The sequence below is a fragment of the Triturus cristatus genome, chromosome 6 (genome assembly GCF_964204655.1).
Source record: "Triturus cristatus chromosome 6, aTriCri1.1, whole genome shotgun sequence".
In the NCBI taxonomy this organism is placed as follows: domain Eukaryota; kingdom Metazoa; phylum Chordata; class Amphibia; order Caudata; family Salamandridae; genus Triturus; species Triturus cristatus.
Genome location: NC_140589.1, coordinates 95,376,528 through 95,402,206, shown reverse-complemented (window position 1 = coordinate 95,402,206; position 25,679 = coordinate 95,376,528). Strand labels below are relative to the sequence as shown.

The 25,679-nt window shown below is 45.2% G+C and overlaps 1 protein-coding gene across 3 annotated transcripts in view; it reads left to right on the top strand.

The window, feature by feature from the left end:
* LOC146813821 (calpain-1 catalytic subunit-like) overlaps window positions 1-25,679 on the top strand; it is a 701,058-nt gene that overhangs the window by 627,912 nt on the left and 47,467 nt on the right. For all 3 annotated transcript variants that reach the window (XM_085610275.1, XM_085610277.1, XM_085610276.1), the window contains one exon: window positions 11,228-11,306. In XM_085610275.1, coding sequence (XP_085466401.1) covers window positions 11,228-11,306 — 79 coding nt within the window. The remainder of the gene's footprint in view (window positions 1-11,227; window positions 11,307-25,679) is intronic.

Here is a 25,679-nt window from a genome sequence, read left to right as displayed (position 1 = left end):
CCGTGTTGTGTGTCAGCCCGGGCCGAGACAGGTGCCCGGGCACACACACAGCCGCACCCGAGTACTTCACAGGTCTTTAAAAGACCATTTTCTTGTTAATGAGGCTTTGTTGTTTTTTCACCCCTTCTTATAGCCCCTGTTTCTCCACTCTGCCTATTGCTGGAAGAATTACCCCCCGAAGTTTTTAGCCCCCCCACCCCCCAAATTTGGCTCTAGTTGCGCCTCTGCAGTTGCGTAATGAGACAGAGAGATGCTTGTAGGGAGACAGGAAGGGTATGGCTTAGCAGAAGTAAGTCATGAAAATAGAGGGCTAGGTAAATTGATACCCTGAATGGTGAAAGGCTCTGGAACGGATGCTGGTGTCTGGACAGTGGTGCAGAGAGAGAAAGTAAAGGGGTCCCGACACAGTCTAGGCTTTCTGGTGTGTTCAAATCTCCCTGCATCATGGTGAATCCCACAAGGTGGAAGGCAAAGTCCTGGTGAGCTGTTGTGAGATTGCAAAGGCACAGCCACCCCTGAAGACGCTAAAGATGTTAGCTGTGAACTAGACACATTGGCTGACATCCCTGCAGACACCACAGCTGGCTGACATCCCTGTAGGCACCACACCTACCTGACATCCCTGCAGCCACCACAGCTGCCCGACATCTCTGCAGGTACATCAGCTAATCAAATTCCCTGTAGACACCACAGCTGGCCAACATCCCTTCAGACATCACAGCTGGCCGACATCCATGCAGGCACCACAGCTAGCTGACAGCCCTGCAGGCACCACACCTGGCTGACATCTCTTCCAGGTCCAGCTTCTAATGGTGAAATGCCGTAGATGTGACATGACTCGTACTAGTGGCTTGTGTTCCACGTGTGATTAGTATCCAGTTGGCAAAGTGCCTAATTTCTTGCTTTTAGTTTTTATGAGCTAGGATGGATTAGAATCAGTCCACTGATGCCAGTGTGTGGGGGTGTGATTATTAGCTGATAGCAGTGGTGCTGGGACAAAAATGCTATATCACTGAAGTCATAGGGATTGTGAAGAGTCATAACTTCACACAAAGTGTAGCAGTTGTATTCAGCAGGAGAGTGATAAGGGTGTCGTATGCAGCTGGTGGTGCATTTTGGAGCACACAGTCACAAATATATCACTAAAGCGTGGTGTGATAGCACACTCTCATTTATAGACAGCACATTATCTGTTGGAATGGCCACTAAATTTGAACAGACATCCAGTTCTACTCATAAATCTATTGAGTGCACATATAATAATACATCGAAATCAGGTTTCGGCAAATATTTATCATTTGCGTATCAAACGAAAAGTATCTTTATTCGTTTTGATCTTATTATAATCGGTGCTTTCATCACTAATTCAGAATTTATAAAAACAGTTGCCTCGTTTACTTTCCTAATGGGTCATATATTTTGAGATATCTGTGCAGTCCGTTTACAGGTATTTGCATGTTTTTGTGTGTTAGAATATCATTGATATCCTGCTGCCTTTCTTTTCAACCTCCCTGTACCTTAGTAAGACGGTCACATAGTTCACTTTACAAAATCCTCTCACTTTGGAGTCAGTGAAAGAAAAGTAACACCAATCTCCATACTAAAAGATTGAACAGCAATGTGTCTGAAGACATAGGCAGAATTTTTTTTTGGGTCCTCATCTCACCATTTAAGCCTCTGCGCGTCTTATGAAGCCGCTATAACGATCTGTGGGCCTCCCGGCTTACCGTATTCGCTTTGGTCCCCCGACCGATCCCTTTGTTATAAGGGAGCTTGGTGTAATCATAGGACCAGCTGTATTAATCTTAAGTTACGACCCCAACTCATAAGAGGATGCCAGATGTTTATTGGCTTATCCTCTACACCTTCATATTCGAGTTGGGCCATAGCAAACGTGGCTTTAAGCCAGGCCCCCCCTTTTCCGCGATAGGAGGTCTTTCCATTTCTTGCAAATCTCTCTCCGAGCTAATAGAAGCAGATATAATAGTAGGCCTCTGTGTGACTATGGAACTGTTTGAAAAATTATACCATCATCTCCAAAAAAGACTAATGGCAAATTAACATCGATATTGATCTTAAGAATATCTCGGAGAGAGTCGCCAGCCTCCTTCCAGAAGACTTTCAATTTCGGGCACTCAAAAAAGACATGTAGGTCGTTGGCTAAAGGTAACAGGCATCTCGGGCACTTGGGAGGGGGGGGCTGAGACAAACTTAGCTATCTTTGCTGGGGTATAGTAAAGTCTGTTAATGACAAAGAAATGGTTCTTTTTTAAACTGGCAGGTTTGATATACTTATATAATACCTTCAATGAGGGCTCAAAAAGGGATTCTATTAAGGGACCAAGGGAGGTTTGATTCCACACCATCATTAAAGAAGGAATCTCCTGATCTTCAGCTTCTATTAAGTGGTGATACCATACTGAGATTTCTTTCCTTATTGGGTGTATAGATTGACACAACCTTTCGACCTCCCCATTTCCTCTAACTTCCCCTTTTTCTGCGTCGACCCAGGACACTAACTGTAGATATTTAAATCTAGAGAAACCAGCACCGATCCTAGTTCTCAAATATTCCCGTGGGTGAATCCCCTCGGAATCTGCCAGCTCAGACCAGGTGCTAATACCCACCCTCTTCATAGGCAACGCCAAACTGTCTCTAAGGCAGCCCGGTGTTCCGGGTGCATCCCAAATGGGGGTAAGGTCTGAATAATATCCTATACCCCATCTGAGTCTAACCTTGTACCACAACTCCAAGGCTGCCCTCAAAACCTTCAGGCGAACTCGCTTGAAGAACTTTGGAGCCCCGAATTTATATAGAAAAGCCTGGCCCCCTCCTCCTCCTTCAGCACTCACCATCTCCCCCAGCAACCTACCGCAGTCTGACTCCTCTGGTTTCACAAGTGTTGTGATCTTATATATATTGTTGATGTACTCTCTTGACAATGATGTCATCAGAGAGTTGCCCAGCAGCTGTGGCCTAGCAACGGAGGTTCTACTACGGGACTCCAGTCTGGGGAGTCACGGAGACAGGACAGCTGTGTGCAGAGGAGCAACTGGTGGGGGTTTGCTGATTACTTGCTTTAATAAACATTATTCTCCATATAATTGCCCCATTCCTTAAAAATTGGCGACGAGGATGGGATGCTTACCTTGAGAAGAAGGTGGAAGATATTATACCGAAGGACTAGAAGATCGTCTTATCATATCCTTCAGCAAGTGCCCAGCTTGGATTTTTTTCCTTTGATCAGTGGAGAACCCCAAGGCAAGGAAAGATCACTAGAGTAAGCATGAGTGGCATGTAATTGGATTAATTGGACTTTCCATACACATCGATGTTTGCCTTGTGACTGTCGGTGTGACGGAGACTCTAAATAAGGCGTGTTAGAGTACCAGTCTCGTGTTCGTGGTGTGTGTACCTAACAAAGCAACAAGGATTTTCCTTAGAAGAAGTCTCGTACTACATTTGTTATTGGGACACTGTCGGGAAAAATACACCGACGTTTAGAATTGAGCGACTTGCTAAAAGTGTCTGAATCGCACAAGTAGCATCCGGATGATTTTGAACTGAAATGCTACCGCACACAGACTGATATCGGGATGGGCCAGCCCCCCTTTACTAAGTCTGCATCTTAGTTTCTTCCAGGTCAGCCGGACCCCCTTGTCCCCCCACACAAAACACCCAATCTTACTCTGCACCTTACTGATATTCTTATTGGAAAAAGTAAGAGGTATAGTGGTAAATAGGTAGGAAAGCTTAGGGAGAATGACCATCTTTACCAGATTGATTTTCCTGTAAATGGTTAAGGGAAGATTCCTCCATCGACTAAAGAAGCGATCTATTTCTTTAATAACTCTATTGAGATTTATCTAGGGAATTTTTTCCAAAGCTTTAACAATGTAAATCCCTAAGTATCTAAACTCAGTGCTAACTGTTCCTGCCCATTCATCCAAATTCCAACACATTGCCTCTGTCTTTGATTTATTAACTGAATAACCAGGCAGGGATCCAAATCCAACCAAAAGCGCCTCAACCCGGGGGATAACCACCTCAGGATCACTCGTATATAATATTAGGTCGTCTGCATACAGAGCTATCTTACAACGATAATGTTCAGACCTAAAGGGATAGATTGAATCATCCAACCTAATAGCTTGTGCCAGTGGTTCTATGTAGATATTAAATAAAAGAGGTGAGATCAGACATCCCTGCCTGGTTCCCCTCTGAATATTGAAACTTGAAGTTAATAAACCATTTAAAAGAATCCGAGCAGAGGCTCCCTGATAGCAATTCCGCAGTGTTTGAATAAAAATGGGGCCAAATCTCATTGCCTCCAATACTTCCCAAAGGTACACCCAACAGACTCTGTCAAATGCCTTGGCCGCGTCCAGGGCAACTACGGCCAAAGGATCGGTTCTCTGAATGGCCAGGTCGATGTTACCTATTAACAGTTGTGTCTGCTCCTGGATGTACCTTCCTGCAACAAAACTCTTCTGATCTGTATGGACCAGCTTTGGGACCAGCCTCGCCAATCTCCCCGCCAATATGCCCATAAAGATGTTATAATCGGCATTTAGCAGGGAGATTGGACGATATGAGTCCGCTTTTAAAGGGTCCTTACCTGGTCAAAACCAAAGCACAGGTGCACCACGCAGAGAAAACTTGTGTCCAAAAGGTTCATTTTGACGTCCATATCAAATAAAGAGAATTCTTGAATTTATAACTGCTTCTTTCTCTTTTATTGTTTCATTTTCATTTCACGTTGCTGAAACACAGCGTTCAACACACAGAACAGCCCTTGACCTTCTTGTCCCTTAAATAGATTTGATAGCCCTCAAGTATCTCATCCAAGATGGCATCATTTTTCTTAACTACCTCTTTCAATTCTGAGGTTGCAATTTCCCTCTCCAGTTCCTCAATTTCTTGCTGTAATTTAGAACCCTTCTTCTCCGCATTTTTAGTTAGAATGTGCATCATATTAAACGAGGCATTCCGAAGGTTTCCCTCCCAGTCCTCCAATTGTTCCTTATCAAGATCCTCAAAAGTCGGGAAAATGAGTATTCTTAAGCCCCGGGGTATCTTCTCATTTTCTATGTATTTTTCCAGGGTGGTACCGTCCCACCATCTGGACATTTCATGTTTCTTTAGTTTTTCAAGTTTTTGGAACTTTACCTTTAGGCCCTCTATCTTTGGAGCATTACCATTTGTACCTACTGGTTTACAACCAGTAGCAAAGAGGTCCTGTGGTAGTTCCTGCCATCTGTCTTTAAAACCTGGCATGATTAGATTCTAACAATGATTATGAAAGAAACAATATATCTAAGTGTATTTACAGAGTCGGTTAGTGCTAATGAAGGGTAAAATATGCACAAGGAAAAGGAGAACCTGACAGTGGAACCTTCAAAATAACAGCACCTAACCTGTTTTTACACTCCTTACGTAATGTCCCTTTTGTATTCAATGGGATCTGTGTGCGAACTCTATAGTACCCACCATCACAGTACTTATTCCAACAGGAATTTAACAATTCAAAACCAAAGCACAGGTGCACCTCTCAGAGAAAATGTGTGTCCAAAAGGATCATTTTGACGTCCATATCAAATAAAGAGAATTCTTGAATTTAGAGGGCCTAAAGGTAAAGTTCCAAAAACTTGAAAAACTAAAGAAACATGAAATGTCCAGATGGTGGGACGGTACCACCCTGGAAAAATACATAGAAAATTAGAAGATACCCCGGGGCTTAAGAAAACTAATTTTCCCGACTTTTGAGGATCTTGATAAGGAACAATTGGAGGACTGGGAGGGAAACCTTCGGAATGCCTCATTTAATATGATGCGCATTCTAATTAAAAATGCGGAGAAGAAGGGTTCTAAATTACAGCAAGAAATTGCGGAACTGGAGAGGGAAATTGCAACCTCAGAATTGAAAGAGGTAGTTAAGAAACATTATGCCATCTTGGATGAGATACTTGAGGGCTATCAAATCTATTTAAGGGACAAGAAGGTCAAGGGCTGTTCTGTGTGTTGAACGCTGTGTTTCAGCAACGTGAAATGAAAATGAAACAACAAAAGAGAAAGAAGCAGGAATAAATTCAAGAATTCTCTTTATTTGATATGGACGTTTAAATGAACCTTTTGGACACAAGTTTTCTCTGAGTGGTGCACCTGTGCTTTGGTTTTGAATTGTTAAGTTCCTGTTGGAATAAGTACTGTGATGGTGGGTACTATTCAGTGTGCACACAGATCCCATTGAATACGAAAGGGACATTACGTAAGGAGTGTAAAAACAGGTTAGGTGCTGTTATTTGGAAGGTTCCATTGGCAGGTTCTCTTGGTCCTTACCTGGTTTCAGAATCAGAACGATAGTTGCCTGCTTCCAAGACTCGGGGACCCTGCCAGTAGAACAGTAGACTGAGTTAAAAATAGTACCCAATACAGGGATCAGCTCTTCTGCGAGGTGTTTATACACTTCACTTGGAAGTGAATCCGAACCTGCAGCTTTTTTGTTCTTAGATTTATTTATTTACTCGGTTATTTCCTCCAAGGTAAATGGGGCGTCTAACCTGTCCCTACTCTCCTCTGACGGGGAAGGCAACAATTTGTTGCTCAGCCATGATTGTATGGAGCTCGGGGATGGTGCCAAGTCCTCTGTATAAAGATCTGAAAAAAGAGAGAGGAGACAAGTTTGCATATCTTCAAAGCTAGTTGATGTCTCCCCATTGGTATTGATTATTAGGTATTTGATGTTATTCCTAGTGCGATCAACTCTGGCTTTCCAAGCCAATAACGCTCCTGCTTTCTCCCCGTATTCAAAATTTTGCATATTTCTAGAATGCCATTGTGCTCTACACTTTGCGTCCAATTTCCCTCTATACTCCTGTCGTACTTCATCTAAGTCCTTCAGGAATAGCAATAGACGCTGTGGGTCTCCAGTACGTAATCCATTTCTCTCATTCTCCAACTGACTTATTTTTCCCTCAATACTTTTAAGTGCCCCAGCCTCAGCTCTATTCTTGGAGCAGATGATACCATGGAGCTTCCCCCTTAGATTTGCCTTATATGTGTCCCAAATTAAATCCATAGATGTGGAAACCATATTTAGAGAGAAAAATTCTAAAGAGGAAGACTTCGCAGCCTCTATAACTTCCGGGTCGAGAAGCTTAGCTCTATTTAGTGTCCATCTTGGCTGGAGCTGCAAGCCTTTTATCTGATATACAAATTGCATTGGAGCATGATCTGAGAGGTGACTTGGCATAACAGAAATCCCCTCCAGGCCGTTCAGGGTTGATCTATCTATAAATATATAGTCAATCCTGGAGGAGTGACTATATTTTTTGCTATAGAACGTAAAACCCTGTTGATCTCCCTTCCTGGCCCTCCATACATCAACCAAATCCAGATCTTGTATCATATTTAATAAGGCACGACGTATCTTCGGGGCACTTACATAATGACTCAGATTAGACCTGTCTTTTGATGGATCCAACAGGACATTAAAATCTCCACCAATAACATAAGGGGGAGATTCCAGAGTCAGTATTGAGTGTAATTTACATATGTAAGTCGGGTCATCTACATTTGGACCATAAAAAGAGACACACACTAGATCTGTGTTCTCTAATGCGAATTGAACTACTAGCCACCTTCCAGAGAGTCTGATTGTGATTTTTTTATGGAAAAAATGACACCATGTTTAACCAGGATTGGCACGCCTCTGCTGTGTGACGTCTGATGTGACACACTATAACATTTTATCCAAGGAACTTTAGAAAAAATTAAACAACTTTCTACGTAACTCAAGTGCGTCTCCTCCAACATGCAAACTTGAGCAGAAGAAAGTTCCAGATGTTTAAAGATCAACCTTCGCCTTCTAGGACACCTTAACCCATTCACATTCCAAGAAATAAAGATGGTCCTTCTATCCCATTGACCTTGCCTTCCTGCCATTTACCTGTAGGACTACCACCCCCACTTGACAAGATATTCTGATAACTAAGGTGAGATGAGGTTGATTTTTTTTCTTTTTTATCCACTGCAGCCCGCCCGTGCCCCCCCCACCAACCCCACTAAACCCCCGGTGCCCCCTCTTCCCATGAGGAACCCTCCCTTCGAATAGGCTTAAGCCTATTCGGCCCCTCTCTCCCCCTTGAGAAAGAAAAAAATGAATCCTGAGTTCTCACTAGGAGCGTACTTTTCAGAGAGAAGCGAAGCTTCCCCCTTTATTCACTGTCCCCCCTACTTCTCCGCAGCTCGTCCCTGATCTTCTCTATAAGAGCATCCGCTTCCTCGCCAGATTTTATCTGATACATATGATTGTTCCACATCACACGAAGTAATGCTGGGAACTTCAATTGTGCCTTTGCCCCGATACTATTCAGCTCTTCCAGCCTTTTTCACAACTCCCACTGTCTAGTTGCAGTCGTATGAGAAATATCTGATCTAATTTGAAAGGAGAAGGGGTTAGAGCTGTTATAAGAGATAGAACCTTCTTTTAAAGCAGAGGACAATATCTGATCCTTGAGTGAATAAGTAAAAAAATTAACCAATATCTTTCTAGGTTTTTGTTTGGCAAAGTTCCTCCTAAAGGGATCACGATGCACCCTTTGTATTTCATGTACAAGGTCGACTTCTGGCGCACCTTTTAGGACTGTTCCCTTTAATACAGATATCACAAACCCCTTAATGTCGGATCCCTCCAAAGCTTCTGGGACATTTAAAAGCCTTAAGTTGTTGCTCCGAGAATGGTTTTCTAAGCGTTCAAGGTCCTCTTTCAGTTCTTTGTTCTGGGCAGATAATGTGGCTAGCTCTACTTCAGTGGAGCGCACAGAGTCCTTGATTTTGGGGATTTCCAGCTCAATTGCTTCAGTTCTTACTATGAGCTCTTCTAATCTTTTGGTTAATACTTCACAAGAGGCTTGGATTGCTGCCTGATTAGCCTCGGAGATTAGGAATCTATTAGTCATTTCCGCCTGATTGATTTCGGACACCGTGAATCTACTAGCAATTTCATCTTTCATCGCAAGAAGTATGTCCACCAAAGTATGTGATGTCATATCGAATTTGCCTATTATATCTGCCGTATCTACGCTATTAGTAGTTACATTGTCGTCTGTAATACCAGGTTGTACTATGTTAGAAACATTGGATGGTTCTGCGAAAAAAAATTCAGGTTCCTTAGTTGCCAATACCGAATACCTATTTGACAAACTTACTGCCGGGTGCATTATAGCTGAAACTGTATCCAATCGCATATCTATAGCCCTCTCCTGCGAAAGGCTCAAGGTGCTAAGGGCCTCCGGAGTGTTACCCTGGCTCATGTGTTTTGAAATATCATCGATAGAGGCTGCCTGGGGGAAAGATGTGGTAGTTGTAGTAGTAGTAGACATTACTTTATAAAAAGTTTTAAGCTATGGGATGATTTATTTTAGAGGGGGACCCCTTCTTACTCCTGCCCTTCCTCTTAGCAATGTCTCCCCTTTTTCCTTTAAACTCTCTCCCCTCATCTGTTTTGCTCTCCCTAGGTTTACCTTGTCTACTGAGAACCCTCACTTCGGAGACTGGTGGAGATATACGAGGGGGATAAACAGGTTTTTCAATATCATGGACAGCCCTTGTGCGAAGAGTATATCTATTTATTTTAGGTGCCTGAGTCTCTTTTGTCTCTACCGCTGCTACTATGCCACCAGGACTGCCAAGACTGCCAAGGCTAAACACCTCTCCGACATCCTTGCCTGGTACCTTAATGTTTAATACCCCGGTTCCTTCGTGCAGAGTTGTATCGCCGGGCCCAAAGGGATGCACAGGGAGGTGAGCCTGCTTCTCACCTCTCTCACTCCTCCCCGATATGGAATACTCCAAGGAAAAGCAAAATAGGAGATGCCTACTCCCTACCTGGGGGCTAGCGTCCACAGTGTAAACACCACAACCACTCACTCTCGCCCTCGCAATCACAAACGAGCCGACGCTGCTACCGGCTCTGCCTCCCGTGACCCCGAACAGGAACAGAGCCGAGTCGAGTCTCCTGTGATCTCGAGCAGCCTCCTTCCAGCGCCAACGGCAGCTGCAGTTCATATCGCCGGCTCCACCTGCACTGCTTGGTCCGCTCTTCCTACCGCCTGCTCCCAACGGCCCCAGGGGTCCGCCTCCGAAAGGAACATTATCCAGGAGCATATCCGTATGTAAATAGAAGCGAGAAAGGGTGGGGGCTCAGAAACATAAAACCCTAACAAGAACTCATAGTATACAAGGAAAGGGGGAGCTGAGCCGCGGCCGTTTAGCTAGCGGCCGCCATGTTTCTCAGCCACTCACCGATAAGGCTGGTGTTTTGTGCTGAAATTTGACCGTTGTCTTTCAAAACACACATAAAATATGACAAAATAGAACCAAATTTAAAGAACTCTTGATTGCTTATTCATCTTCTAAACTCCTGTATGGCTATTTTGGGGGTGGTGGAGCACTTTCACATCCCTACTTCCAGCGCCTATGGTTGATGGGTGTGGAGCCAGAAGAGAGGGGTGCTAGTGAATGAGGAGGGCATGGAGTCTTCAGAGGATAGGTTAAATGTCAGAAATAACACGGCGGGGAAGAAGAGAAGGGTGCTAGTGAATGAGGAGGGCGTGGAGTCTTCAGAGGATGGGTTAAATGTCAGAAATAACACGGCGGGGAAGAAGAGAAGGGTGCTAGTGAATGAGGAGGGCGTGGAGTCTTCAGAGGATGGGTTAAATGTCAGAAGGAACACGGCGGTGAAGAAGAGAAGGGTGCTAGTGAATGAAGAGGGCGTTGAGTCTTCAGAGGATGGGTTAAATGTCAGAAGGAACACGGCGGTGAAGAAGAGAAGGGTGCTAGTGAATGAGGAGGACGTGGAGTCTTCAGAGGATGGGTTAAGTATCAGAAGGAACACGGCGGTGAAGAAGAGAAGGGTGCTGCTGAATGAGGAGGGTGTGGAGTCTTCAGAGGATGGGTTAAATGTCAGAAGGAACACGGTGGTGAAGAAGAGAAGGGTGCTAGTGAATTAGGAGGGCTTGGAGTCTTCAGAGGATGGGTTAAATGTCAGAAGGAACACAGCGGTGAAGAAGAGAAGGATGTTACTGAATGAGTAGGGCGTGGAGTCTTCAGAGGATGGGCTAAATGTTAGAAAGAACATGGAGGGGAAGAAGAAATATTCCCCTCCCAACGTTTCTCAGACCACAACCCAGCATGTAATCTGACCCCACATTTCTCTTCTTTTCAGACTATCTTCCTACAGTACGACCAGGATAGATCTGGCACCATGAGCTCCTATGAGCTGCGGACGGCGCTTGAGTCAGCCGGTGAGTGGGATGGGGTACAAGGGGCAGAGTGCATGAGGTAGCACCATGACAGCTTGCATGCCCAGAGATCTTTTAAGACTTGAGCAACGTGGCCCTTGCCCAGGGTCCCCACCTTTCAAGGGGCCCTCTGAGAAGATAAACTTTCTCTCTATTTGACATTGGTCTCCTCTGTGTTTCTCACAATCCCTCGCCCTCTCTCTGTCTACATTTACCACTGAGTTTCTCTATCTGTCCAGTATCATCTTAGGGATTTTTGAGTCACAGAAAAAGACAGATTTCAACTCTTTCTATGTGATCCTGTCTCTTTGATTTTAACATATATGTGTATATTCCATAGGAAATCCGCAACATTGTATTTGGAATAACGTTGGCGTTGAATGATGAATCTTCGCAAGAGTTTCCAAACTTTTGGCCAGCTCCGGTCCGCTCCTATCCTGAAAATTTCACGGTGATTCGTCAAGCAGGGGCCGAGAAAAAAGGGGGGTCCCAAAACGCGTTTTCCCCATGCATGTTCCCATATGACCTGTTTGACGCAGCTACAGCCCGAAGTGCTGAACGGAATTACACCAAATTTGGCAAAGAGGTAGTCCTCAGTTCAGACTCATGCCTTTTGCTTAAATGGTGTAAATCCGTTCAGTAGTTCTTGAGCAAATCAAAAGTAAAATCAGATATATATCTGGGCGGAGCCTAACCACACATCTCATCGTGAGATCTGATTGGCTGTCAGCACTTCATCCAAGAAGTGTTGGCAGCCATCTTGGGACCAATATACATGATAGCACCTCATTAAAAACCATTGCAGTTAATAGAAGGTTTTGAGACTTTAGTTACATTATAAATCATTTGTTGATGGTACCATACTCATTTTAGGAATTGTGGTGTGTTCTAAGGTGATTTTACCATGTGAAAAAGCCTTTTGCTGTGATATCATGAATCATGTTTGAGAGAAAACTATTTTCTCATGCTTTTCCCACAGAGGGTTGGAAGGTGATCTATAAGCTAAACTGAGAGCATATTTGCTGTAAATTCACATTATCTTTCTCAGTCATGTGAGAATTAAGTCTGACATTCTCAGTAAAACATGTACATCCAACAAGGGCAGAGACTGTCAGTTGATTCCTTTGTGTTCTACTGCAGCTTCCCAGAGTGTTCTAAAGAACAACTAGAGCACTAACAGTCCTACTTATGACAACCGTATGGCACACCTGAAGCCATCTTGGTTGGAATAAAGTTGTAACTCTTAAAACATTTAATTTAAAAAGGAGCAAAATGAGGGGGTTCATTATGCCATAGAAAGTATGATTAGTGCTGCAGAAAGAAAAATTAGGGCACTTTTATAGTGACTTCTCAAATCCTCTTCTATTTCATTAAAAAATTCTGACATGCAGACTGAAACATGCACTTTCAATACCAGCAGCAGACTTCCCTGGTGAGCAGTAGCTTTACTACAGTGATCTAATAAGCAGCTAGAGTGCTAACATTCTGAATTTATGGCAAATGTGTGACACATCTGAATGCCTTCTTGATGGAATCAAAGTAAAAAACTGAAAGTATTTCCTACTGAGGAGACTGTAGTAAATGAGGAAATTAGGAAACATCATAACAAATAAGTCTCCCAAAATGGCCACCAGAGACAAAAGAGCCCAAATGTAGCCCAAATATCACCCAGATGTAGCCCAAGTATAGCCCAATGACAGAATGTCCCAGAGTGTTCTAACGAACAACTAGAGCGCTAACAGTCTTACTTATGACAAAAGTATGGCACACCTGAAGCCATCTTGATTGGAATAAAGTGGTAACACTTAAAACATTTAATTTACAAAGGAACAAAATGAGGGGGTTCATTTTGCCATAAAAATTATGATTAGTGCTGCAGAAAGATAAATTAGGGCACATTTTGACTTCTCAAATCCTCTTCTATTTCATAAAAAAATTCTGACATGCAGACTGAAACATGCACTTTCAATACCAGCAGCAGACTTCCCTGGTGAGCAGTAGCTTTACTACAGTGATCTAATGAGCAACTAGAGTGCTAACATTCAGAATTTATGGCAAATGTGTGACACATCTGAATGCCTTCTTGATGGAACCAAAGTAAAAAACTGAAAGTATTTCCTACTGAGGAGACTGCAGTAAATGAGGAAATTCGGAAACTTCATGACAAATAAATCTCCCAAGATGGCCACCAGAGACAAAAGAGCCCAAATGTAGCCCAAATATCACCCAGATGTAGCCCAAGTATAGCCCACTGACAGAATGTCCCAGAGTGTTCTAACGAACAACTAGAGCGCTAACAGTCTTACTTATAACAAAAGTATGGCACACCTGAAGCCATCTTGATTGGAATAAAGTGGTAACACTTAAAACATTTAATTTAAATAGGAACACAATGAGGGGGTTCATTTTGCCATAGAAATTATGATTAGTGCTGAAGAAAGAAAAATTAGGGCACATTTTAAGTGACTTCTCAAATCCTTTTCTATTTCATTAAAAAATTCTGATATGCAGACTGAAACATGCACTTTTAATACTAGCAGCAGACTTCCGTGGTGAGCAGTAGCTTTACTACAGTGATCTAATGAGCAACTAGAGTGCTAACATTCAGAATTTATGGCAAATGTGTGATATATCTGAATACCTTCTTGATAGAATCAAAGTAAAAAACTGAAAGCATTTCCTACTGAGGAGACTGCAGTAAATTAGGAAATTAGGAAACTTCATAACAAATAAATCTCCCAAGATGGCCACCAGAGACAAAAGAGCCCAAATGCAGCACAAATATCACCCAGATGTAGCCCACATGTAGCCCAATGACAGAAGTGTGCAAAACACTTATTTTTTGTTATTTGCAGTTTTATATAGTGCAGACTTGTCAGGTATTGGAGTGCTTTACATGAGCATTAGGTTACATCACACAAGATCAAATTCATTTTGGTTGTCGACATGGGAAGATTAAGTGATTTGACCAGAATCACAGAATGTTGAGCTGAAGCAGAAACTTCAACCTGGTTCCCCAGTTGCAAAGGCTGCAGCTCTGGAAGTAACACCACATCCTCTCCCCTAGGTGCAACATTTAATCAAGTAGTCAACTGGATAAAAAAACATAAAGATTACAAATAATTTAAAAGTTCTTTGTCGCTATTTGAAAACTCAGAAGATATGTCCTCATCCATTTTAGTTTTTTAGAGCACTAACCATAATTCTGATGCAAATAAGACCCTCTCATATATGTAATTTCTAAAGGAAATACTCTAGGTATTACAGTTTTGATTACATCAAGATGACGTCAGGCGTTCCACACTTTTGTAATAAATATAGAATGTTAGCAATCTAGTTGTTCATTGGGATACTGTTGAGAGGCAGAGGCCAGGGGCACGGACTCTGAAAATTGAAGGCAGGTAGGAGAGTGCAGAGGCAACAATTTGACCACACTGGGCAGGCAGGAAGGGCAGTGGCAGCACAACAGACTATGGAGGGCAGTGGAAAGGGGGGCAGGGGCAACAAACCAACAATACAGGACTGGCAAGAGAGGCTGTGGCAATATAATAGACCATTGTGGGCAGAGGGAAGAGGCAGTGGTAGTACAACCATACATGCCAACAGACCCGTTTCAGCCAGGAAACGTCCAATGTTTTTAAGCTCAAATGGGCTTTATTTTATCTGTCTCCTGTCTACAATCTCCTCTTTTTCAATGTAACTCAAAGGGGAAAATCAATACCCCAGTTTTTTTTCAAAATCTCCCTCTTACCAAGTTCAAAATGTTCGCAAGTATGGTACATTGGATCATGGTAAGTAGGAGGAATTGGGGTAGGGACATGGACTTGGATAACAGAGGACAGGAGGGACATGGAGAGGTGCACCAAACTGACCCTACAGTGCAGGCATCAGGGTTTGCAGCAGCACAATACACCACACAGCGCATGCGGGACGGGAGTGCAGCACAACAATCCATAGAAAGCAATAGGGAGGGGACAGGACCATGCACATGGACAACAGAGATCAGAGGGGAAAGAGGCAATGGTAGCTAGCTGACCATAATGGACAGACAGGAGAGAAAGCTGCAGCATAACAGACCATAAAGGGCAGGAGGGATGGATCAGGGGCATTACAATGGAACAGACAAGCCAGGAGGGAGGGAATAGGGGTCTGCACATGGAAACAGAGGGCTGGGGGCAAGGGGGCAGGGCAGGAGCAGCAAGATGACCATGGAGGTCAGGCAGGATGGGCACTAGAAACAAGACACACCATGGAGAGCAACAATGAGACTATGATGGCATACACACAGGCCATGGAGGGAAGGTGGGAGTCGGTCAGGGGCAGCTAGCTGACCACACAGGGAAGGTGGGAGGGGCCATGGCAGCACAGAAGACCATGCATGGCCAGCGGGAGGGTTAGTGGCAGCACAATGGCTATGATGGGCAAGAAGGAGGGTGCAGGGGCATGCGCAAAGGACCATGGAGGATAGAAGGGAGGGTCAGGACTTTGGCACAGACAAGAGAGTTCAGGGGAAGGGGCCTCACAACAGACCGCGCGGGGCAGGCAGGAGGAGCAGTTGCAGCACAACAGACCAGGGAGGGCAGAAGGGTGTGGCAGTAAAATGGACCATGGAGGACAGGAGGAAGGGAATAGGGGCATGGCAGGTGTACAGGCAGGGTGGAGGTGGCAGGGACAAGTTACAGTCATCTGACAATGCTAGGCGGGTGGGAGGGGAGTGGCAGCTCAACAGAACACTCAGAGTAGATAGGAGTGGCAGGTCCATGGAACATGGTGGGCAAAAAGGATGGAGCAGGGGCATGCACAAAGACATCGGAGGGCAGGGGGGAGGAGAATAGGGGTAGCAAGCTAAGCACAGAGGCTAAGCAGGAGGTCAATGATGGGCCATGGAATTGGGCAATGGAGGGCAGGAGGAGTGGACTGGTACATCATGCTAAATGGAGGGCAGTGGCAGCACATCAGACCATGCATGGCAGGAGGGAGGAGGCTAGTCCATGGATTCAGACAACAGAGGATAGGGAGGAGGTGGATGGGGCAGCAAGCTAACTGTTCAGAGAAGGTGGGTATTAGGAACTTTATTGTTTTTAAAATGTGTGTCTGTGCGAACTACTTAAAATATGAATAAGTATGCAGCACAATCTCACTTTTATTCAGGAAGAAGAGGACGTTTGTGACTGTGACTCCGGGCTCACTTGGCAGAAACACCCCTTGACCCTCCACCCCCCATCGCAAAATGTAATGCCCGTGAAAAGGGTAGGTGGACGCAGTGTTATATAGAACAAAATCCTGAGAGCACGATTGAAAATGAAAACTAGATATAGTATATGGTATAAACTATGCACCAAAAAGTGTGATATAAGATGAACCGGGGCGTGAAATATAATATGCAATACATTGTGCGCAATGACAGATTCATTGGAGAGCGCGAGATAGCACAGGCACAAGCGCGTGCTATGCGATATGCGCCTTGGAGTGTAATAGCACAGGGCAGTGTTGTGTAACCTAACTAGTCTCTAAAGTTGTAATATAAAATATGTGCTGGGGAGTGTAACGTTGTATAAGCACTGTGACAAAGATATGGATCCCAGATTGTAATATGTATGGCATAGTGCTGTGCGTTATAACATAGGCATCGAGGAAAGCACGTTAGATGGGGCAATATAACCCGTGCGAAGGCAAGTGTGGCATGACATATTCACGGGGTGGTATTACAGTGCACATGGGCTAGAGAGTGTCATAGCATACGCACTAGCTGGTGGAATACAACACAGAGGTGTGAGGCACTCGGCGGGCACTGGTGGATGTAACACAGCATTGGGCTCAGCCAGGAGCACGCTGTGACTCTCAAGTGAGGTTCGTCTCCTTTCCAGAGAGTAAAATAAAAAGTATTACACATCCGGCGGTGGATGTGTATTTTATTAACCGTGAGGGGGGTTTCTTGCATAGTTTGGTCGAATTTTTGTCGAATCCCCTTTGAATGGCTTGGTGTGCGTGTATGGTAAATGTGCCCGTCAATAGCTACCTATGTTTGTATAAATAAACGACAAGGGTGTCTACTTGGAGACTACCCACCGGCGGGGGCGCCGTAATTAGGCACGGTAGGGCGTCAGACACGTCAGAGCTTCACTAGCGGTGTAACTACATTCCATGTGGATTCATTCTATGCATAGTCGCCTTTTAATGAATATCACGCAAATCGTCATGGTGATCGGTACGTACGGTTTGTCCAGCATGTCCTAGGTGTTTCTATAAATATATATTTTTTAAAAATAATAAAAACCAAAGGCCGGCCCCGGGGGATGGGGTTCCTGGGGCCATAAGTGGCCTGAGGAGGGGGGCAACGCAGCCCCCTCCTAAAGAATTTTTTAAAAAAAGGCCATGACCCGGGGGTTGGGGTCCCCGGGGCCGATTAGGGCCTTGGGAGGGCCAAATTAATTTTTTTCAACAAAAAAAATTAATTAGGGTGCAGGCCCTGGGGGATGGGGTCCCCAGGGCCAGTAAATTAGAGAAAGAAGGGGGGGCCACACAGCCCTCCTTCTTAAAAAAATAAAATAAATAAAAGACCTGCATCGCGCCGGAGGCCACGCCCCCTCCTTGCAGCACTCTGCAAACGCGCCCCCTGGCCAGTTGTAAGTTGGGGAATTAATTCCCCTTCAATACTGAGGGTCCCTGAGGGCCAACTAGCCCAACAGGTATCTCCAGTATGCGAAAGGGAGCTGCGTTGCAGACAGGTGTTCTGAGGCCACGCCCCTTTTTACACCTCCATGCAACGCAGCTCTGTGGCGCTTACTGGAGGTACCTAGTGGGCTAGTTTGACCCTAGGGACCCTTAGAATTCAAGGGGACTTAATCTCTCAACTTAGAATGGCCACAGGGCGCGTTTACACAGTGGTGAAGGGAGGGGACGGGGCCTGAGGTGACGTGTGCAAACACGCCCTGTGGCGCGTTTTAAGTTGGGGAAATAATTCCCTTTCAATCCTGAGGGACCCTGGGGGCCAACTAGCCCACCAGGTGCTTCCAGTAAGCGCCACTGCTCTGCGTTGCAGAGAGGTAGTGCAGGCCGTGCCCCTTTTTACACCTCTCTGCAATGGCGCTTACTGGACGTACCTAGTGGGCTATTTTGCCCCTAGGGATCCTCAGGATTCAAGGAGACTTAATCTCCCAACTTAAAAAACAGCCACAGGGCGTGTTTACACAGTGGGGAAGGGAGGGGACGGGGCCTGAGGTGACATGTACAATCACGCCCTATGGCGCGTTTTAAGTTGGGGAAATAATTCCCCTTCAATCCTGAGGGCCCCTGGGGGCTAACTAACCCACCAGTAGCTTCCAGTAAGCACCACTGAGGTGCGTTGCAGAGAGGTGGTCCAGGCCGTGCCACTTTTTACACCTCTCTGCAACGCAGCTCTGTGACACTTGCTGGAGGTACCTAGTGGGCGTGGACCCTAGGGACCCTCAGGATTCAAATGAACTTAATCTCCCAACTAAAAATGGCCACAGGGCGTGTTTACACAGTGGTGAAGGGAGGGGACGGGGCCTGAGTTAACGTGTGCAAACAAGCCCTGTGGCGCGTTTTAAGTTGGGGAAATAATTCCCCTTCAATCCTGAGGGACCCTGGGGCCCAACTAGCCCACCAGGTGCTTCCAGTAAGTGCCACTGAGCTGCGTTGCAGAGAGGTGGTCTAGGCCGTGCCCCTTTTTACATCTCTCTGCAACGCAGCTCTGTGGCGCTTACTGGAGGTACCTAGTGGTCTAGTTGGACCCTAGGATCCCTCAGGATTCAAGGGGACTTAATCTCCCAACTTAAAATGGCCACAGGGCGTGTTTACACAGTGGGGAAGTGAGGGGACGGGGCCTGAGGTGACGTGTGCAAACACGCCCTGTGGCGCGTTTTAAGAGGTAGTTTCAATTCCCTGCCCTATTATATACTAGGGGCTTACAGAGGAGGTCATGCTGATCACAGAGGGACCCCAACGCATAGTGTTCCCTATTGTATGTAGGTGTTTTCACTGTATTCTGAGTGTCTTTTAACATAGCACTGGCTCCAGGACTGGTTAGTCAGATTCAGTTACCACCAGTATCCGTCTGAAAAAGTTGAGGGTACAGGATGATTTTGCAACAAGGCTTCTTTCTGCTCTTCTGTTTGTTCTTTTTGCACGTTATCCTTCTTCCTGCACATTTCTTCGTCTTTGAGGACTTCTGTTGCTTCTTTCTGCATTTCTTTTTTTTACTTTCTGTGCGTTGTTTCTTCTTTCTTCACATGTCCTATCTCTGTAGGCATAGTTAGAAATTAGCATTTAAAAAACCTTTGAAATTAACTGAAAACCATAGGTTTCAGGCACGTTATAGTTAGGAATTAGCATTTAAAAAACCTTAGAAATTCACTGAAAAAACCATAGGTTTCAGGGGCGTTATAGTTAGCTGGATTTTTCACTCGTACAAAACCATTGAAATTCCCCCGTTATAGTTAGTTCAGCTAACTATAACTCGCGCGCCCGCAATGCACTGCTGATGACGTCACATATTACATCACTCATGACATGGTCAGTGACATCACTCATGACATCTCAAATGACATCACTGATGACATCATCCTTGTGATAGAGTGGCAGACCTCCTCTCCCCCTAATATAACCTTTGATACACACATTCAAAAATAGAAACTAAAATTTTCAAAACAATGGACATACCAATATCAGTTACAACAACCTATTCAGTAATTCTAAGATCCACATACACATCTACTCATTCACCAACAGTCCTATACAGTCACTCATACATGTACTCACTCATCATATGTACTCATACACCTATACATCCTGTTACACAACGCCACTCATCCATAGAGTTACTCACACACAGTCACTCATGCTAATAAAGAATCAAACATCCATTTACTTGCATATACAGTTATACACACACCACCGCACTTACTTCTACAGAAACTTACACATACTTAGTCTTTTAAACAATCACTTATAGAAACACATACTTATTCATACAGGAACTCTTTCAATCTCTCACTCTCACATATACTCACTTATATACACCTAAAATCACATATACTAGTTTAAAACATATGTAGTTACTCATAAAGACACTATTGAGACAGTCATTCACTCCCTAACACACCCATGCACACACTCATCCACCCATACAGTCCTGCACACATGCTGTCTTCAACACATACACACAGTGAGTCACTTATTCATGCACCTATGCACTACGTAATACCCCCACCGAACCATACAGACTCAGACACTCATACTGATACTCAAAAAAACAACTAATAACCTATATAGACACTCATGTAGCTACTCACCAACCCATGCAGCCACTTATACACAAAGTGACAGACTGATACAGATATTTGCATATTTAAACATCACTCACTAAGCCATGTATTCACTAAGATACACTTAATCAGTCAGTTATACAATCAAATTTTCAAAAACAAATCATCCATTTAGACACTTATATACCCATTTATTCTTCCATCGTCCTTGAGATATACATATATAAAACATATGTAGTTTTCAGAAAAACACACATTCACTGGATGATGTCATCAGTGATGTCATCAGTGATGTCATCAGTGATGTCATTTGAGATGTCATCAGTGATGACATCAGTGATGTCACTGACCATGTCATGAGTGATGTAATATGTGACATCATTAGCAGTGCATTGCGGGCGCGCGAGTTATAGTTAGCTGAACTAACTATAACGGGGGAATTTCAATGGTTTTGTACGAGTGAAAAGTCCAGCTAACTATAACGCCCCTGAAACCTATGGTTTTTTCAGTGAATTTCTAAGGTTTTTTAAATGCCAATTCCTAACTATAACGTGCCTGTTATATATTCACTGAAAAAAACAAAGGTTTCAGGGGCGTTATAGTTAGGAATTGGCATTTAAAAAACCTTAGAAATTCACTGAAAAAACCATAGGTTTCAGGGGTGTTATAGTTAGATGGACATTTCCCTCGTACAAAACCCTAGAAATTCCCCCGTTATAGTTAGTTCAGCTAACTATAACTCGCGCCCCCACAATGCACTGCTGATGACGTCACATATTACATCACTCATGACATGGTCAGTGACATCACTAATGACATCACTGATGACATCTCAAATGACATCACTGATGACATCACTAATGACGTCATCCAGTGAGTCTGTGTTTCTGTAAAGTTTTAATATGTTTAATATATATAGGGAAAGGCTTGTTGTAGAATGAGTGGGTGTACAAGTGTGTGAATGGATAATTTTCTAGGTGCGTAACTGACTCTATAAGTGAGTCATTAAATGTATCTTACTGCAGACTAGTGACTAAACTGTGTGAATGTCTGTATGTGTCTGTGTGTTGGTGTATAGGTGGCTGCATGGTTTTGTGAATAGCTTTATGAGTGTCTATATGGGTTATTGATTGGTTGTCTGAGTATCTGTATGGGTGCCTGAGTGTTTGTGTGGGTAGGGTGTGTGTGACTCTGTGTATAGATGTGTGAGTGGGTGTTTCTATGGGTGCATGGTTTTAAGAGTGCAACTGTGAGGGACTGTATGGTTGGGTGAGTGTATGTATGGGTGTGTTAGTGATTGTGTCATGTTCCACTGCGACTCCTCCGGCCTTGAACGATGCACAAAGGGTTCCACCTCCAGATGTCCCCGACTCTGGATTCAAACCACCACAGAGCACTAGGGCAATCAGGTGAGGGAAAGGGATTAGGAAGGGAACAGCGGGGAGAAGGATACCTGCAACAAAAAGACTTACATAAATAACAATGATTAAACAATAGCATACAAACAGCGCTACTCTTGTTAGGTCTCACTAGATGCGCTTATTATGTGTGTCTTCTACATACACCAAACATACACCAATTCTCTTTAGGAACGCCCTTTCTCCAGCAAGGACCTTCAGAGCCAAGAACCATCCTTCAGATACCAAACATCCATCCTCTTCCTCCCCATTTTCTGCCCCAAAATAATAACTAATTACTGCTGTTCCTGCCAGCAGTATCCAGTGTGTATATTTCAAGAAAAGGTTCGACAGTCCTGAATGAGCCTCTCTAGCAGCTTCACTCTGCCCGCCCTAGTATCACTACAAGTCATGAAACAAAGAATACTGAACGAAATTAGGTGCAGCCCAAGGCTTCCAGAATAACGGCTGTAACAGTCTTGCCCGTGATTGCCTCCACTTTCAAAGTTCGTGCCTGACGGGCGTTTAAGTTGCACTCCCAGTGTGATCTTGATAAGGAAATCGCCGAGCAGTATGAGGCTAGATACTTTCCCCAAGTCCGGACAGCAGAGTGCAAACAATCCAGATACAGTTGCGGCGGCGCTTACCTCAGCGCTTCGCAGTGGTCTCCCTCCTGGCAGGAACCACGAACATGAGTTCTCGAACGCCTCTCGTACCTCGGTCAGCTTTCAGGGATGACGTAATCGGAGTTCCGGGATTGGCGTGGGGGCGCTTACATCAGCGCTTCGCTGCTGTCTCCTGACTCGGGAACCGCCAAAGACTTCCTCGTCTTCCAAACGTCTTCAGACACAGGATATCTCTCCTTGATTTCGAACGGAAATTGACAGGATAACACGCGCGTCCCCAAGCTTTAAGGCATTAGCCACGCCCTCCTACCGCCGGGTATTCTGGGCTTCGTAGTCCCGGGTCTGACCACAATGTCTGGTAGGCGCCCATGCTCAGCGCCTGACAGTATGCCCCTCTCCCGTGCGCCTCCTAGAACCAGGCTTATCCGGGAAGCGTGTGTGAAACAGGCGCACAGCGGCAGGTGCGTTCACGTCCGACGACGGGATCCAGGAGTCGTCCTTCGCCGAATACCCCTTCCACGCTATGAGATACCAGAGGCGGCCCCGACGATATTGCGAATCCAACACCTTCCTCACCTCGTATTCCCACTGTCCGTCACGGCACACCGGCGGAACAGCCGCACAGCGAGCACCTGTCGCTGGCTTCAGCAAACTGCAGTGGAATACCGAGTGGATTCGCATGGAGACGGGCAGCTTCAGGCGATAGGCCACTAATCCCACACGGCGCAGCACGGTATATGGACTGATGAATCGTGGATGGAATATGCTGCGTAATTTGAAGCGGATGTACTTCATGGACAACCAGACCCGATCGCCTGGCCGATATGAGGGCTCATCTTGAAGATGCTGGTCTGCCCAAAACTTGTAACGTATCTTTGCCCGTTCCAGGTTCCTCTGTATTTTCCCTCGGATCGCCCAAAGGACTTTCAATCGGGAGGCGATAGCCGGCTGATTCCGCACTTCATCAGGGAACGACAGAGGAAGAACATTGGCAGGAAACCCGTGATTGGCCCGAAAGGGAGATTCCTTAATGGAACTGTGCCAAGCATTATTGTAAGAAAGTTCGGCCAGCCAAAGCAGTGACACCCACGAATTGCTCGCTTACTTGGAGTAGCACCTGAGATAGGACTTTAGCGTTTGATTCAGCCGTTCGGTCTGGCCATCCGTCTGTGGGTGAAAACTGGTGGAGGTGGACCCGTCGATTTGCACTGCCTTGCACCATGTCTTCCAAGACCGTGCAACCAAGTGCGGACCCCTGTCCGACACGATCACTCTCGGAAATCCATGCAACCTCACCACATGGGACAGTAAGAGTTGAGCGGTTTGACTAGCCGTGGGCAGGTTTTTGCACGGGACGAAATGCCCCATCTTCGTGAGGCTGTCCACCACTACCATGATGGCGTCACATCCCTGGTCAAGCGGCAGTCCCAACACGAAATCGATGCTTATGGTTTGCCAGGGTCCAGCGGGTGTAGGCAAAGGAACCAATTTACCCTTGGCTTTCGATTGGTCTCCTTTGGCCCGGGCACATGTGTCACACCTTTTAATCCAGAGGCGGACGTTATTGGCCATGCCATCCCACCAGAATTGGCGCCGCAAGAGTTGCAGTGTCTTCGTGCATCCGGGATGACCTGCTACCAGCGAGTCATGACACCAAGCAAAAGCCTTGCGACGAAGGTCCTACGTAGGTAAAAACAACTTGTTTTGAAAGAACGGCAATCCCTCTTTGATGTTCCGCTGCGAGTCCTGCTCCGCCCATCGCAACCATTGAACCAGAGTGTGGTGTGTCTTTATTGCTTCCAAAAACGTATTCGCAGTGACGGCACAAACCACTTTCTCCGGCGGAATGATGGCCTCGATGACTTCTTGTCTAGGTACATACCCGCTTTCTCGTCGGGATAGCGAATCCGCCTTTTTTGTTTTCAGACCCTGGACGGTATGTGATTGTAAAATCAAAGTCAGCAAATCCACAACATCCAACGCATCTGGCATTGTGTGAGCTGTCTGGCTGTTTTCAGGTATTGCAGATTCCGGTGATCTGTGTATACCGTGACCTGGTGTTGAGCCCCCCACAGATAGTGCCTCCACTCCTGGAAGGCCTTTTTATGGCCAGCAGTTCCTTTTCTGCAATCGTGTAATTTAACTCGGCGGGAGTCAATTTCCTGGACAGGAAAGCGATGGGATGCATTTGTCCCGAATGTTTCTCCCATTGCGACAACACCGCTCCCACAGCTATGTCGGAAGCATCCGCCTCGACGATGAACGGCACATCCGATTGTGGGTGTCGTAGTATCGGAGCGGTGGTGAATGCCTTCTTTAGGCAGCAAAAGGCCTCCATGGCCTCCGGGGTCCAACAAAACTGATGTCCCTTGCGCAGCAACCGCGTGAGAGGAGATACAAGTTGTGAGAAATTAGAAATTAATCTTCGATAATAGTTGGAAAAACCCAAGAAACACTGGACATCCCTCACAGTCTTCGGGATCGGCCATTCCTGCACTGCCCCCACCTTTCTCTCTGCCATGCACAACCCAGAGGGACTTAATATCACTCCCAGAAATTCCACTCTGTCCACGTGAAACTCGCACTTGCTCAACTTGCAAAACAAACTGTGTTCCCTCAATTTGCGTAATATTTGAGACACGTGCTGGATGTGCGTTCCCAGATCGTTGGAATAAATCAGGATGTCGTCTATGTACACTACGGTGGTCTTGTCTATGTACTCCTTTAGGACATCATTAAGAAAGTATTGGAAAGCCGCCGGGGCATTACAAAGCCCGAACGGCATTACCAAATACTCGAATAAACCATAGCGCGTCTTAAACGCCGTCTTCCACTCATCTCCCTCTCTTATCCGGACCAGGTGATAGGCCCCCCTTAAATCTAGCCGTGTGTAGATGGCTGCCTCCTTCACCTGGTCCAACAAGACAGGGATGAGTGGAAGAGGGTATCGATTGCGCACGGTATTTTTGTTCAACACGCGATAATCAATGCATGTCCGTAAATCGCCATTGGCTTTTTTGATAAAAAAAAGAGGCGAAGCAGCAGGGGAACGCGAGGGTCTAATAA